A 14,819-nucleotide genomic window follows, 5' to 3' on the forward strand; every position below is an offset into this window, starting at 1 on the left:
TTAGGATCTGTTGCAGATTTAAGCTTCTCTTCACTTTGTTTCATTTCTCAACTCATGGGGAAGGTTTGTGTTGTAATGCATGCTGGATGGAGCATTGAAGAGGAGCCGCTGTACTGATATTGGAAATCTCTGAGATTCACATTCAATAGAAGCAATAACTGGCAAAATGTGATGTGTTCTTAAATTCCTAAGCCTCAAGATGTTTAGGTTTCAGGCTCTAGCTGAAATACGTCGGTGCCATTTGGCTGGGACAGATTCAGACACTCTGACTTTTTCAGTTAAGAGCTGAGTCTTTGTGTTTGGGCACCAAATGCACCACGTATTCCTACCTGTGCATTAACCACACAACCTAAGTACTGTGCTAACATCAGCTCTCAACACGCCAAACTGCCTATTTCTAGTTTTAAAAACAATTAAATCTCCTTGGGATGCTTTTAGGGCAAAGCTTCCTTAAAACCAGTTACTTCTTTTTCGGTGATCTAAATGGTTTCAGCTAGTAACAGGCATCAACAAAGTGCCTCTCTGTTTCCATATGCTTCTGAAATGCCGGCGTAAAAGCTGATGTGTTGTTCATGCTTGGGTTGGGTCTCTCAGGTGTAACTGCTAGATTGTTTGGGGTGATCGCATTGTCCAGCCAGAGATGAAAACAGATTTTGTGATGGATCTTAAATACCGGCTGTGGGTCATTGATTTTCACTTCAGATTGAACCAGCAGCTCATCAGCGAGTCATCGAGCTGTGCTGGGTTTCCCAGGAAAAGCCTCCGTACGGAGGACTGGGAACACGCAGGCTGTGGGGTTGTGACTCATCATCCCATGTCCGTGGGACGTGTCTCTTCCAGGCTCATTTGCCTTCACCTAAACCTCTGGAAGCTAAAGAGTATCATTATGGCAGCATCCTCGCGTTTAATCTCAGAGATGACCTGATACGCTGCAGGTGAGCATTTGGGTTAGAAAACCTGGTTCATCGGCTTGCTTGCTTGTCTTGGCTGCACGAGTCATGGAATCACAGAACCATAGAATGGGTTGGGTTGGAAGGAAGCTCTAAAATCATCAGTTTCCACCCCCTCCTGTAGGCAGGGACACCTCCCACAGACCTGGTTGGCCTTCTGGGCTGCACACACACGCAGCTGCTCATGTTGAGTCTTTCATCAGCTGGGTCGGTGTGTAACTCACCCGTCCCTTCTCTAAGGGCAGGCTGAGCTCAGCAGCAGGCACAAGTGTTTCTTGGTTCTCCTGGACCATGAAAGTGGTATCTGTCAGTAATTAACACAATTAACATCTTCCTTAGTGTTAGCCTTCACAACTGAAAATGGCAGCCCATTCCTCCCCTGTGGCAGAGTGGAGGTTGCTGCTTTATAAAGAAAACCGGAGGGCTTCAAAACTTGTCCTGGTGTTTCCTGATACTAACAGTTGTTTTTTTTCATGGAAACGGATTTGGAAGAGATGGTTAAAGGCTTTTGGGCTGATTAGGTTTAGAACATGGGGATTTCCAGATATGTCTGGAAGTGAAAAAATGTTATTTTTTTAGCTTGATGATAGCGCTTTGCCTCCAGTGCTTCCTTCCTAAATTGTCGTTCAGTCTGCTGCTGCTCCAGCAGACACCGACTAGCCAAGAAATGAGGAGATGGAAGAATCCCTCCCTGTTATCCTGGGCAGTATTTGTTTTCTTCTTCCAATAAGGGGGGAAAGAATCCAAATGGGATGAGGGAGTGCCTCCATCCTGCGTGTGCCCCAGCTCCCATCGCTCAGCAGCTCTGCATTCTCCCGGGCCAGGGTCCGTTTTGCTATCTTTGTGCCTAATAACCCTTGGTATTGAGGTCATAGCCCATGTAACAGATGAGGAAAGCATTGCCGACTGCACAAGATTAACACTTGCTGTATTTTTAGGCTTTCATTAATTTGGATTTCATTACCTGCCTAGAAAGCATTCCTCTTAGCAGTGCCATTCACTGAAAGGCGATGCACTGTCCTGTGCAAAATGAGGCAGTGTGAAGCTGTGTGCTGGGAGCTGATGGCTGAGATGCTGTGCTGGGCACCTTCCGCACGTGTGCTGCATGCCTGCAGTGCCTGCACGTCGCTGCTGTTCAGGTGGCTGTGCAGCAGCGTGGAGGACAGTGCCCAGCTGTGGCCTGGTTTGGGATGGGGATGGGGATGGGGGGCACTGCCCAAAGCAAGTGCTGGTGAGCAGGCTGCCCTTCCCATTGACAGAAGGCACAAATGAAATAAGAGGCAAACATAGCTGGCTGTTCAGCTTGGGCAAACAAGCCTTTTATTTTAATGAGAGTGCATTTTGTTTGATCTGCGTTTTTGGGGGGGTATGATGAATTTTAGCCATTATGAAAACAAAAGCCATGGTTATTTGTAAGAATTGCTTTATAAGAAGCATATGTGTGCTTTATTATTCTTCTGCTTGAAGTGTGGGGATTGTTTTCAGTTGGGAGGTTGCATTAGAAGAATGTGAACTTCTGACTCACTGAGAAATAGAGCCTGTATTAGCAAAATCGTGAGGTTTCCTATGATGTTTTCATAACTCACATTTCTCAGAATGGAAGCAATCTTTTCTGCCTTTAGTGAAAGAATGACTTTTACTGCCATTGAGAAAGAACGGATTCTTCTTCTAGAAAAAACTTGTATTGCATTTAATAACTTCTACTCAACTCGTTATTCTTCATTTCCCTTTTTCTTCTCTCCAGCATGCAAGTTTGTCTCTCTGAGGGTGTTCTGCCAGGGCAGCTCCTCCAGTGACCGCATTTCTGTTTCATCTCTTAATGTTGACTTTTCCACAACGATGCAGTCAGCAGCAAAGACCGAGGTGGGGCTTATCCCAGCGACCCCAAGAAGAGGGGGACTCACTAATGGCACCTGAGGAATTCCAGCTTTCCTCTAGGAGAACCATATGGGAAACGTGACGTTGCTTTGAATGCTTCGCTGGTTTGTGATGAGCGTTTGCAGAGATGCTGGGGAAAATTCTCCTATGTTGAGCTAGTTCAGAGACCTCCCAAGGGTTTCAATCTTCAGTGCTAAAATTACAGGGGAGCTGTGTGGGGTGTGCAGTTTTTAGGACTGTGGGAGCTGCGTGTGGTTGCTTCCCTTCCAAGATCTGAAGCCTTCTGTGTGGTGCGTTCAAAGCCCTGTTGGTCAGAAAGCCATAGCTAGAGCTGGAAACTGAGCTTGAGACTGGAGCGAGCCAAATATACCTTGTTGGGAAGGGCCTCATTGCCTTATTGTTCGAATTCAGCTAAACCAACACAGTCAGACATTTTAAAAGCATATTTGTCTTTTGCGGGAGAAGCATTTAAGGAATGGTGGCTGGGCGTGCTGAGTGAGTTTGGGAGCTCTGGAAATTGTGCTAAAGCAGCGCAATTTATTGCTTCTGAAATGAAATAGTTTTGTGACATCTGATCCTCTTGTAAATTTTGCACTGGAGAATTCGGTGGTGGGGCATAATTAGCATTGAAATGGGTCGGGATGCCGGCAGTGCCGCTCCGCCCGTCTGCAGGCACAGTGCAGCCTTTCCCTGCGTCTGAGGCACTTCCATTCTGATGGGAATCCAGAGGTGGCAGCCGGTGGGATCCTGAGGAATCACCACATGATTATCCCTCAGTCACAGTGCTCTTGGATCTGCTCTCGTTCCTGGAAGTAGCTGTTTCTGCTAAGCTGGAGCCTCTGCCCCGAGGAAGATTTGAAAAGCCTTTGAACCCTTTGGTGCAGGTGCATCTGGAACAGGAGTGGGTGATCTTCTGCAAAACCTCCCTTGCCCACAAGATAATGCGTAGTTACATTTTGCAGGTCATTTTGCTGGAGACGGTGTGGGCAGTGCTGCTGGGGATTCTGTGCTGCCTTGGTGATGGAGGCTGCGGTTCCAGGCAGGGCAGCTTCAGCTGGGGAGCAATCTCCAGCCTCACTGCAGATTGTCTGCCTCAGGAAGAGGGCAGATGCAACCCTTGTGCAGTGGCACTGGCTGCTTTGGAACCAGCCCTGCTAGCATGGCTTCGGAGCTCTGCCAGTTTTGATTGCCTGCCGGTTGTTTGGTTTATCATTCTTTGTGAGGAGAGTTCGTACTGGGGAAAACAACAGCTCTATTTCCCTCCCCCCATCTGCACTTAGACCTTCCTTCATACAATATGGTGTCTATTGAGCAAATTGTGACTTTTATAACCAAAAACTGAACTGAATGAGAACAGTGAAAAGCCACAGAACCACGAAGGTTGGAGAAGACCTCTAAGATCATGTCCAACCATCAGCCTATTAGCACCATTCCCACTGAACTATGTCCCCAAGCATTTAAGCTGCCTGCAACAGGCTCAGACTCAATGCAGACTGTCTGCTTACCCTAAATATCTGCCACCACCACGCCAACACCATGCCACAGCCCTCCCACAAACACCATAGGGCCATCAAACCCCGTAGCCAGCTCCTAGGAACAAACTCACTGTAACACGTCAACAAACACCCTTCATTGCATAGGTTGATGCTCATTGCATTAATGAGCATCATTGCTCATTATTTCAGAGCTCATACACTCCCTGGACCCTGCCCTATTCCTCATCTCGTGTTTGATCCCAACACATGGCTGTTTGCACATAGAATCATAGAATCAGTGAGGTTGGAAAGACAAAATCATAGAATCACAGAATCACCAAAGCTGGAAAAGACCTCCAAGATGATCCAGTCCAACAGTCCATCTGTCACTGATAGGCCTTGGGTGTGTAGAAAATGGGGCTTGTCTCACCTGTGCTCTCGTACCAGTGTGACTGCGATGGAAGCAAAGGTTTCCTTTCATTGTGGATGAAGAAGGAGATACAGTCCTTGGCACGGCTTGGAAAAATACAGGCAAATTACATCTGTGCCATTAGAAGTCATTTGGAACACGTGTTCTCAGTAAGAGATGGAAAATAGTTTGGTGCAAGGCGGATGGCTCGGCAGCACTGACAGACCCACTGCTGGGATGGGGCACCTGCTGAGCTCAGGTCTGTCCATACAGGGCCAGGTGCTGCCATGGCTGAGCACAGAGCTGGGCTGCCTCCCCCAGCACCAGGCTGTGCGCAAGCTGGGTGCTCCAGGGGCTGGAGTACAGCAGTTCCCCCAAAAGGAGCAGTAAAAAGCAGGAAGCTGCCCCAGGTTCCCAACCCTTGGGAGCACGCTTCCTTTCTCTTTTTCCCTTCTATTTCTCCTTCTCCTTTTCCCTTTTCCCCTTTCCCCTCCTTCCTCTCTGCTTTCCTCTCTCCCCTTTCCTCCTTCCTCTTTCTTCCTTTCTCTTTCTCCTTTTCTCCATTCCCCTTTTCATTTTCCCCTTTCACCTCTTCTCTCTTCTGTAAGTGACCACAGCAGCTCTGACTGGTGAATGTAAGTTCCAGCTGTATATCTTTACGCTTGCTGCTGGTTACACAGCATGTTAAGTATCTTTCCCCATCCCATATCCTGTGATAAGTCCAAGTAAGAACACATCACTGAAAAAGTCTCCTGCAGGAGGAGCAGAGCACTCCCACGCCCCACCAGCTAATATCTGCCATTGTACTTGTATATCCTAAAACTGTTTTGGTGTATTTTAAATGCCGTTTTGCAGTGGAAAGGGAAATTATATCTGGAATCATTTCCTCAAGCTCAAAAATATGTGAACCGGATTGGAAGGTTTGTGTTGTGTGCATTGATTAAAAGCAGGGACAAAAACACGTAGATGTAAAAATCTGTGATTTCCTATGGAGAACAACGATTTGGTTTCTTTTCAGCTAAGTCAGCTGGTTCTTAGAGATTGAAAACGTGTCTCAGAGAATGTATCTTTTCATTCTGTGCTCCATCCAAGGATGTTCCCATTCCGTGTCGGCCTTCTCTTCTACAAACGTGCCGCGCTCGCTGTGAGCTACACACGCCATTCAGAGCAGAAATCCAGCAAAGTATGTTTTTGTGAGAGACCTTGATTGATTCTTAGTCCACATAACGTCATGTTTGTTCGTTTTCAGATGTAATCATGGCATTTAAATTACACAGTGCTGGTGCAGCCGTGCTGCTGCCGGGCTGGGGCTGCTGGCTGCAGAATGGAGCTGCTCCCCACCATCCCCATCACATATCACCTGCATTGCCTCCAGATTTTAATTCTCCAGTGCAAAAGGACACTTTGCTGGCATGGAACGGCTTAGGAGCTTTGTTTTCCCTTCTGAAGAGTATCTCAGATGTTTGTTCAGGTTGGCAGGAGGTTTTTCAGAGGGCAGATTTCAGGCACTGATTGGAAGGACTCAAGAACAGCACATTCTGTATAGTAAAAATTTACTGATTCTTTAGTGTGGGGAGTACTTTGCACGTTTTGTTGTATATTGCATTAAATGTAATAAGTTAATTTGGGAGGCAGAGATGTAAGCTGGCTGCCTAAAGAAGTTTTAAGCTCTCTCACCATCTGACCTTTTCTGTCCAGGAGTGCTGGCTGCCCTTGGCTGCTTGGCGTGCTCTTGCATTTCAGTCACATTATCCCCTTTTCCTTTTCCTTTTTCATTTTTTCTTTTCCTTTTTGTTTTTCTTTTTTCTTCTTATTGCATTCTGTGTCTTTTAATGAGTTGACTGTAATTCTCCCAGGTCTCCGGCCGCGGGGCGTTCAATGGCTTTTGACACAAAGAAAAAGTGTTGAGAGATTTTTCATTGGTAAATTCCTCCTCTGGGGTTTGATGTCTCACTTTCCCTATTGGAGACGCACAAGCAGCCTCAGTCACAAAGGAGGGTTTCTCCTGCCAGGGCATTTCAGCAGAATCGGTGAATAATGCAGCAGAACTCTTCAAGGACGCAATGGCAAAACCAGCACTGTTACCTCAGCAGCCTGCGGGCACCACTGGTGTTGTGATCACAGCAGGTCTGAGTGCACAAGGGAAAAGGAGAGAATGAACAGAAAGTAGTTTATGGCTTTCCTCAAAGACACTTTTCTAACTCAAAAATACAAGCCTTGTGGTTTATATGGTTTTGAAATGTAACCGCAGCTATTGAGAACTGGAAAAGATTTCATTTACCATCTTCTCCAGTTTTGGTACCAGATTCAGGGCACAGGAACTTTTTTTTGTAAAGAAAAATACTGAAAGGAAATGCATTCCTGTCTAAGTTTTTCTAATAGGGTCATATTTGGAGAAACTCTGCAACAAAGGAACCTGGGTCACCTGTGCCTTGGAGGGGCGGGTGCAGATGTGTCCTCTGCTGCCTGCAGCGAGGTGCTGTCAGCTTGCTGTGGGGAAGCTTTGCTGGCACATGGTGGTCTGCAGCTTCCTTTCTTGGAGCAGAAAGGATCACTGTCAGAACACGGGCTTTGGCTTTGAGCTTGATTTAGGATCTGAATGGGATCGGCTGTGCGGGGCACATCCCCGCCTCTCCAGCCTGGGAGCCCGGTGGGACCCGGCCAGAGCTGGCAGCTCATGGCTAGGAGCAGAGAGCTGGTTCCCCCGACTCACCACACTGTGGGGTTTTTAATGCTGTTTTCTTGTCTGCTCATTAAGTGACCCTCTTGCTGATAGTTGGGTATCTTTCCGATATGCGAGAGTCTGCAGAATGTGACTTTTCTTTAAAAGGGAAGATTCTGGATGGTCGTGACTCATACCATGTAAAGGTGTTTTTCTGGCCTCCAGGATCTATCCTTGCTTTTGCTGACGCTGCTCTGTAATTGTTTAAAAATGTTTATCAAACTTTATCCTAGTAATTGCTGCTGCTTGCTCCTCTGAGTTGAGCCCAGATGTGCCTGTGGTTCAGCTGTGGCCATTTGGTTCTCAGGCGCTTTGTTCTTTCTTACCTTCTGTTTCTGCCCCTCTCCTTTTTGCACTGAGCAACATCTCCCTCCATTTGTTCTGGAAGCCTTATAAAGCCCCTTGCAAGGTCCTTGTTCTTTCTCCTTGGGTATCCTGCCATTAGTTTCCTGCTGCTATGCTGGTTCCTCCTAAATGTGGGTGAGCAGGATCGTGTCTGCTATTCTGATGGGGACTTAGTAGTGCTGTTTCTGTTCCATTGTCTCTGCCATGAATGACATGGACTTTCCCATCTACATCTTTCCTAGCCACTGCGTAGCTATGGGCAGCATCCCAAGGCCCAGCATGAGCTGCACCACCTTCTGAGACCAGGCAAAAGAAGAGTGTTGCTCCATTTCCCATTTGTGTTTGGCTCTAGGAGTATCTGTTTGATGGGTGTTTGGTTGTGTTTCGCTGGCTGTGTTTCACCCTTAGGTAGTCCCAAGGTTTTGCCCAGTAAGGTAAGACACTAACTGCTCCCACATCAGCATGCCACAGTTACCAGCTGTACTTCCTCTGCTCCTTAGTTCTGGAGAGCCATCTCCTTCCACACTGAACAGGGAGAGCACGACCCTTCTGCCAGGCCGTGCCTGAAGATGAGTGGCTGCACTGCACCTTGAGCCCTCCTTCTACCAGGGGTTGGCCCTACTGCATCCCACTGCACCCCGCTGCACCCCACTTCATCCCAGTGTATCCCACTGCATCCTGCTGCATTGCGTGGAAGTCACCCTACTGGGTGTTTTCACTCCAGTGCTCAGAGGGTTGGGTTTCCTCCTCACCTGTGCTCACACAGCAGCGTGCTGGCACCACACTGAGTTGTTTAAAATTGACCAGAGATGGTTTCTTTGGGAGCTGGGCAGGAGCAGCAGCACGCACACATGGGCTGAGTTTGACTGTTAGCTGCTAATGCTGTGGGGAATGAATGGGGATCCAGGTCTTTTCCCATTTTGTTATAAGAAGAGACTTCTCTTTTTCCAGACGAGAAGCAGTAGCTTGGAACTGTTTGGAGAGCTCAAGATTTCAGAGTAGAGATGAGAGAAAATGTTACGTTATGAACTGTAAATGTGGCGTTTTAAATTTGACTGCTGTACCCCCGAGGTTGGCAGATAATGGGAAAGCCATCAGAGCCCAAGCAGCCATCAGCTCACAGCTTCGCAGGCTTTGTGAGTGCAGTGCCTGGGAGCTGAGCTGGATGAGGCTGAGCTCCTCACAGCTGGACTGGCTCTTGCAACCTGAAATATGAAGTGAGCCAGCACACCAAGCTGAGCGCCCTGAGACTGCTTGCATGGGGCTGTGGAAGGCAGAAGGGGATTTAAAAGGATATTTCCTTTTCAGCTTTTTTCTGAACATTTTTCTTTGGCATTTCTGGAAGCAGAAGAGATGCAGTGAATGGATGAGGAACATTTTGCAACAGCTAGCTCAGATTTTTTCATGTTGCTCCCCGCAGATTTCCATTCAGAGCATTCTGAATCCAAGTTTTGTAAGGGAATGTCTACAGATTAAATAGAACCAGATATTAAAAATGTTACTGCTTTTAAAACTGAATGCTCCTGAACATATCATTCAGAAATAACAGTGTGATGAATGGTGTGATTAGCAATGCTAGGTACTACATTACAGCTGGACGCGAGTTTGCAAATAACTAAGTGAACAGTAAAAGAATCATTGCAAATATCCTCCTTTTGAGATGGTGGATCACCTTCTCTCCATGGGCTCAGCAGCACCATGGGAGCGTTCCAGCTCTCCATTCTCCCACACCTCTCACCCCCATCCCGTGGCAGCCTGGAGCGGGTGAGATGAGAGCTTCAGAGCCGTTTCCTTGAAGTCTGTGTTGAGAACTCCTTTCCAGGCTGCCCAACTCTTCCAGGAGAGTTTTGAATTAATACTGAGAAGGGGGAGCGGGGGAGCACCGTTGTGGTTGTGTGATTTGGTTGTAAATGCAGCGATGGGGCCTTTCAGCCTGTGAGCCCGCGTGGGTGTTGAGTTAAAGCCATGCATGGATGATGCCTGTTATTTTGTTAGGGTCTCAGAGCGAGGGGTTTTAGCACTTTAATCCTGACTGGCAGTTGGAAGGTTGGTGGTTTCAAACACAGTGGCACGGAGTGGCTGATTTCGCTTCGGTGAAACAATGCACCAGTGTGTCTAGGCTGCCTCACAGAGCCAATAAATCTGTTTTGTTTTGTTTTTCCCCCCCTTCTCTCTCTCTCCCTCTCGCCCTTTCTTCCCCCCAATCCAGGCCAAGACCCGCTGCTACTGCTGAAAACCCTCCAGCTTCTCTGGACAAAGAAAGAGATGAAGAAGGTAAGGCTGTGTAGCGGCCTCCCCTCCTCGCTGCCGATGGTGGCTGCATGCAGAGCATGTCCAGGCACAGAACGTGGGTCAGCCTGCAATTCTTCATGACTGCTTTCAGTCCCAGCACACAGGGAGTGAGCCTGCGCGTCTGCAGCGAGAAGCGCAAAGAAAAGGTAGCTCTGTGTGCAGCAAAGGGGCTCCTGTGAAAGAGCTGAAGTGTGCAGGGCTGAGTTGCAAGCAGAAAAAAAAAAACCTCAAAGTTGCTTTTGTTTTCTTTTTTGTCTGTTACACTGAGTGTCTTAGGAAGAGTGTGAAGAATGTTTTGAGAAGCCGAAAAAATGAGGGTTGAAGTCAATAGAAAAGTGCTTTTTGCCAAGTGGAATGATATCAAATCCTTTGTGTTCAAGATATTTTTACCCTTTTGTTTTGTTTGATTTGGTTTTGCCTTTTAGAGTGGTGAATGCAATTTACACTGCTTCTCTAAAATTAGTGCTATATTTTTATACAGCACCCTATGGGCTCTACGTGGAGATTTCTCAGAAGGAGTAAAATATACTTCATCTAAATTTGGGAGCTCAAAAGCTAACAAAAACAGTAGATGTATGCCCTTCATGGTTAGTTTCCCATATCAAACTCTGTGCTGCTCAGACAGGTCCAGAGCTGAAATGTTCTTTTCTAAAGAACTCCGAAGCCAGCAGCTCACCGCAGAGCTGTGGAATGTGGGTTGTGTGAAGTGGCAGCTGTGGCTCAGCACACTGGGGTACACACTGCATCCTAGAAACCAGTGTTGGGTCACTCTTCTTGCCTGTTCCCTTCCTGTGGTTTCCAGCTTGAGTAATTAAACCACTGGAAACCCGGCATGAGATGTGCCTTTCCAAACGGCCCATCACCGCCGTAGACTTGAGCTCAGCAACTGTGAAGCTTTGAGCTTTCTATCAAGTTTTGTTAGAGTTGCAGGAAAAAAAATATTGTTTGTTAGGTTTTGAGGGCAGCTAATCCCACAGAACAACAGTAAGAAAGAATAATCATCAAAGTCTCTGTTCTGCGTACCCTGGGATACGTGTGGACTGTGAAGAAAAATACTCTGAAAAAGACAAAGCCTCCCACCGGCGTGTCCTTGGGCACAGAGCACCACAGCTTTTCTGCTGAGGATGGAAAAGCACGAGGATCCCCATGTGCCATGCTGGCAGCTCCGTTTGCTTGCTTCTGGACCAGTCTCTCCAATAAGGTGCACGGTGGTGCAGAGCGTCCGCGCTGCAGCTTCACAGCGGGGCAGGTCTGGCCTCCCAGCGCCCACCCTGCAGTGCAGTGCTGGCTGCACAACCACAGCTCTAAGCTTGGGCGCTGCATTTCTGAGCCAGGACGAGGTCGTTCTGGGAAGGTGTGGAGCGTGGTTGCTGGAGACAGTCTCAGGAGCTGCCTCAAAGGGGGGAAGTGCAGAATGGATGGCCTCAGTGGTATCCGACACGTGCCCATCACAGTGCTACCGGGATGCCCCAGTAGGTTCTCATAACGTTACCAGCCTTAGCAAGGCGCCCACAGCAAGGCACTTTTTCCAGGGGCACCTGCTGCCCTGCCTCTGCGTGCAGCTCAGCACACAGCGCTGCTCGTGTCCTAAGCACACCACTATCCAACATTCCAGTTAAAATAAATGAGGGAAGTTGGCTTAAGTAGAACACAGCTTGCTGCGCTGACATTTAAATGGCAGGGAGCTTCTTTGCCTTATGCTCTGTGTGGGTGTAAGTCAATACTGGCAATTAGGTGATGTGTGAATCAGTCCTCTCTATGAGACGATGCCCATCAGTCTCAAATCAGTGAAGATGAACAGAAGGAGTGTACCTGTCCCTGGAGTGACGTCAATCCTGGGACATGGTTAAAGAACATGACCATTTCCTACATAAAGACAGTTTTGCAGTAACAAGGATACATCAGCAGAGTGCCCTGAGCTGAGAAATAAGGGACCAAAACTGAACGAAGGACTGTGCACTTGGAGCACCAGCAAAGTTTTCCAATTCCCATGATCTGTCAGGCTGTAGAAATCCCCCAAGGAGCATTCCCTGCCATGGGAATCCATTGAAATGGAAATGGCAATTACATGTTTGAGAGGAATCCTTCTCTGGCACAGAGAGGAGCCAGGCAGCACAGCACTCTTTCCTCTCTGATTTAGGTGCTTTTTGTTTTTTTGTTTTTTATCTTTTCATCCCAAACCACACATACCATAGTTGAAGTCTTCAGACTGCCAAGAGGTTTGGGGGTAGGCTTTGCCCCTTTTTAAAAGTGGAGCCAATAGGAGTGTGAGGCTCAGTCTGGCCGTGCTGTTAGCGCTCTTGCCAGCTGTGTAGGTGTCTGGAGATGCGCTGCGTGTGAAAGCAGGCTTGTGCTCTCGCAGGACATGGTGTCTGCTGGCGACGGTCCTGCCAAAGGCCAGGCTCAGGATGCAGCTGAAGGAGGAGCTGAGTGGTGTGGTGAAAGCTCTAGTTTGGTCTAAATATGCTGAAGTGGAGCTTTGGGGGAAAAAAGAGGCCATCTATAAACAGCGCAGTTGAGTTGGCCGGTCACTTTGTTTTCCTTTGGCTGTTGTGCTGGATATTTGTGGTCGGATAAGAGTTTGCCTGCTCCTTCTGCTGAATCTTGCAGTGAAGTTGGAGCCCTGTGTTTAACATTGCAAATTCTTACCACAGGGAGAAAGCTGTTATCTCAAGTCACATCTTTGTTAGTCATCGGCTTTTTCTTACTGCATCTAATAATCTAGTGAGAAGGAAACAGTTTCTGTCGTAAACGATAGGTTTTGTGGTTTTTCCCAACATGAAAGACGCTATGGAAAATAACTGCCTTCCAGTAAATATTGTTGATGAACAAAAAAGAACAAATTCACTGGCAAATTTTCTGTAGATTTGCTGTTGCTTTTCATACCATTCTTCAGACTTTATGTTGTTTCCGTTGGAAGCTATGACTGGGGCCATCATATACAGTAAATTACAATTGCTGACTGCAGGCGGGAATGAGCATCTTTTGGGTTTTGCTTTTTAGCCAGAAAAGAAAGAGAGCAGCTGCTCGTAGTGACTTCTTGTTTTCTGTCTCTGCTTTTGCCTCGCTCCACGCCAGTACCACGCGGTGAAAGGTCCTGTGTGGGTACTGAAGGATGCCACTTCTGCACCCTGCCAACCCTCCGAGCTCCTTGGAAACTACTTCTAATGTAAACATTATAAAGATATTGCTCGGCACTGCTAATTTATCACTTCTACCAGATGGGTAGTAAGTAGCCTATTAACATTCACAAAGTGAGTGTCCAATTCCTTCACATTTCTAAGCACATCACCCTGGGATCCCTAAGATTTATGGTGCAGCATTTTCCCATGTTCCAGGCCCCTTCCTACAGCCTTTAGCTGTGCTGCAGCGTGGGTGCTTGCAGCAGTTACCTTGCTCGGGTGGCCTTGGAGCACAGGAGGACAGATTTCGTTTCTTGGGTGGCAGAGTATGACAGGATGTGAACTTGGATCTTTCTTTTCATTCCTATATGTAAAATCCAAACCATTTCAGTGCTCCCACATGTTGAGGAGCTGAGTTATGCCATCGTGGCTCAAGTCAGTATAAAGTCAAACACAAAATTTGTGGCACGGGAGGAGGAGCTTATGTGCTTCATTACCTGTAGGTCTATCAGAAGATGAGTAGGTTGGTGAGCCCAATTATCTACCTTCCCTACTGCCATTTCCTAATAACGCCCCTTTCTCCTGCTCACTTCTCCCCCTCCCCCAAATCCCAAGCCCCTTTGTCTGCCCCACAGAACAACTTCTCTGTCTTTATGGGATAATTAGTGTGGACAATTGCTGCTTTTCCCATTGGGTTTGAGGTGCAGTGAGCCATGAAGGAATCTGTAATGACATGAAAAGTCACTGGAGGCGCGGATGGTGGCTGAATAGCAACAGTTACCTCTCTGAATAGATTAAATAAAAAAAATAAAATAAAGCTTTGTGTTGAGCTGGGGGAAGGGAGGATTCACTAATCTTTTTGTACATGACAATGTGTTTTTGTATCTCTGCAGCTCAAGGAAGAAATCAGGCGGGGCTTTGCGGGACTGGAGGACCCACTGGCAGGGCTGCTGGACATGCTGGAGAGCAGCGGTGATTGGAAGGGGAAAGGGCATTCCCTCGGGTATTGCATCAGCAGTGAGCTGCAGCTTTGGATGAAAGAGCATCCTGCTGTTCAACAGGTTAGAAAAGGAGAGAGCGAGAGACCTCGGGCAGAGGAGAAGGCAGCTGATTTTAACGTCCCTCGAATGGCCCCAGTTTCACCTCGTTCCATAGTCTTGTGTCTTCTCTGTGGCCTCATAAGCACACGGTGTGACAAGGTGTAAAACTCCTACTGAGATGTTGTGATCTGGTGATGCTGCTCTGCAAATGGAGTAACAGCAGAAGCTATGATGTGAGAGCCCTGTTTTCCCCTTCCAAGTTGGGATTCCCATCTTTCCAGATCAAACCGTTCTGATCAAGCATGGGTCTGATAGCCTTTGCTGGCTGGAGGCATTCCCACTGGAGCTCACATCACTGCTGTCAGGATAAACCCAATTGCAGCAATCTACTCTGCATATTCTTCCAGTTCTGCAAATAGAAGCCAGTTACTGTACGATTGCTTAACTCCTACCATCTGGTGGGGGAGCTTTTATCATTAGGAATGCAGAAAATGGTAACAGTATGGCTTTTCAGATGAATGATTAACTTTGTAACGTTGGGTCGTTAGATTATACGTCCTAATGTTTACCATTCCTTATGCCATCG

At 47.4% G+C, this 14,819-nt stretch overlaps 1 protein-coding gene across 1 annotated transcript in view; it reads left to right on the forward strand.

Moving 5' to 3' along the window:
- EXD3 (exonuclease 3'-5' domain containing 3) overlaps positions 1–14,819 on the forward strand; it is a gene marked incomplete at both ends in the record, with an annotated part of 242,750 nt that overhangs the window by 70,688 nt on the left and 157,243 nt on the right. The window contains 2 exons of the mRNA XM_079544674.1: positions 9,989–10,053; positions 14,087–14,254. Coding sequence (XP_079400800.1) covers positions 9,989–10,053; positions 14,087–14,254 — 233 coding nt within the window. The remainder of the gene's footprint in view (positions 1–9,988; positions 10,054–14,086; positions 14,255–14,819) is intronic.

The sequence above is a fragment of the Tetrao urogallus genome, assembly GCF_951394365.1.
Source record: "Tetrao urogallus genome assembly, chromosome: 19".
Taxonomy (NCBI): Eukaryota; Metazoa; Chordata; class Aves; order Galliformes; family Phasianidae; genus Tetrao; species Tetrao urogallus.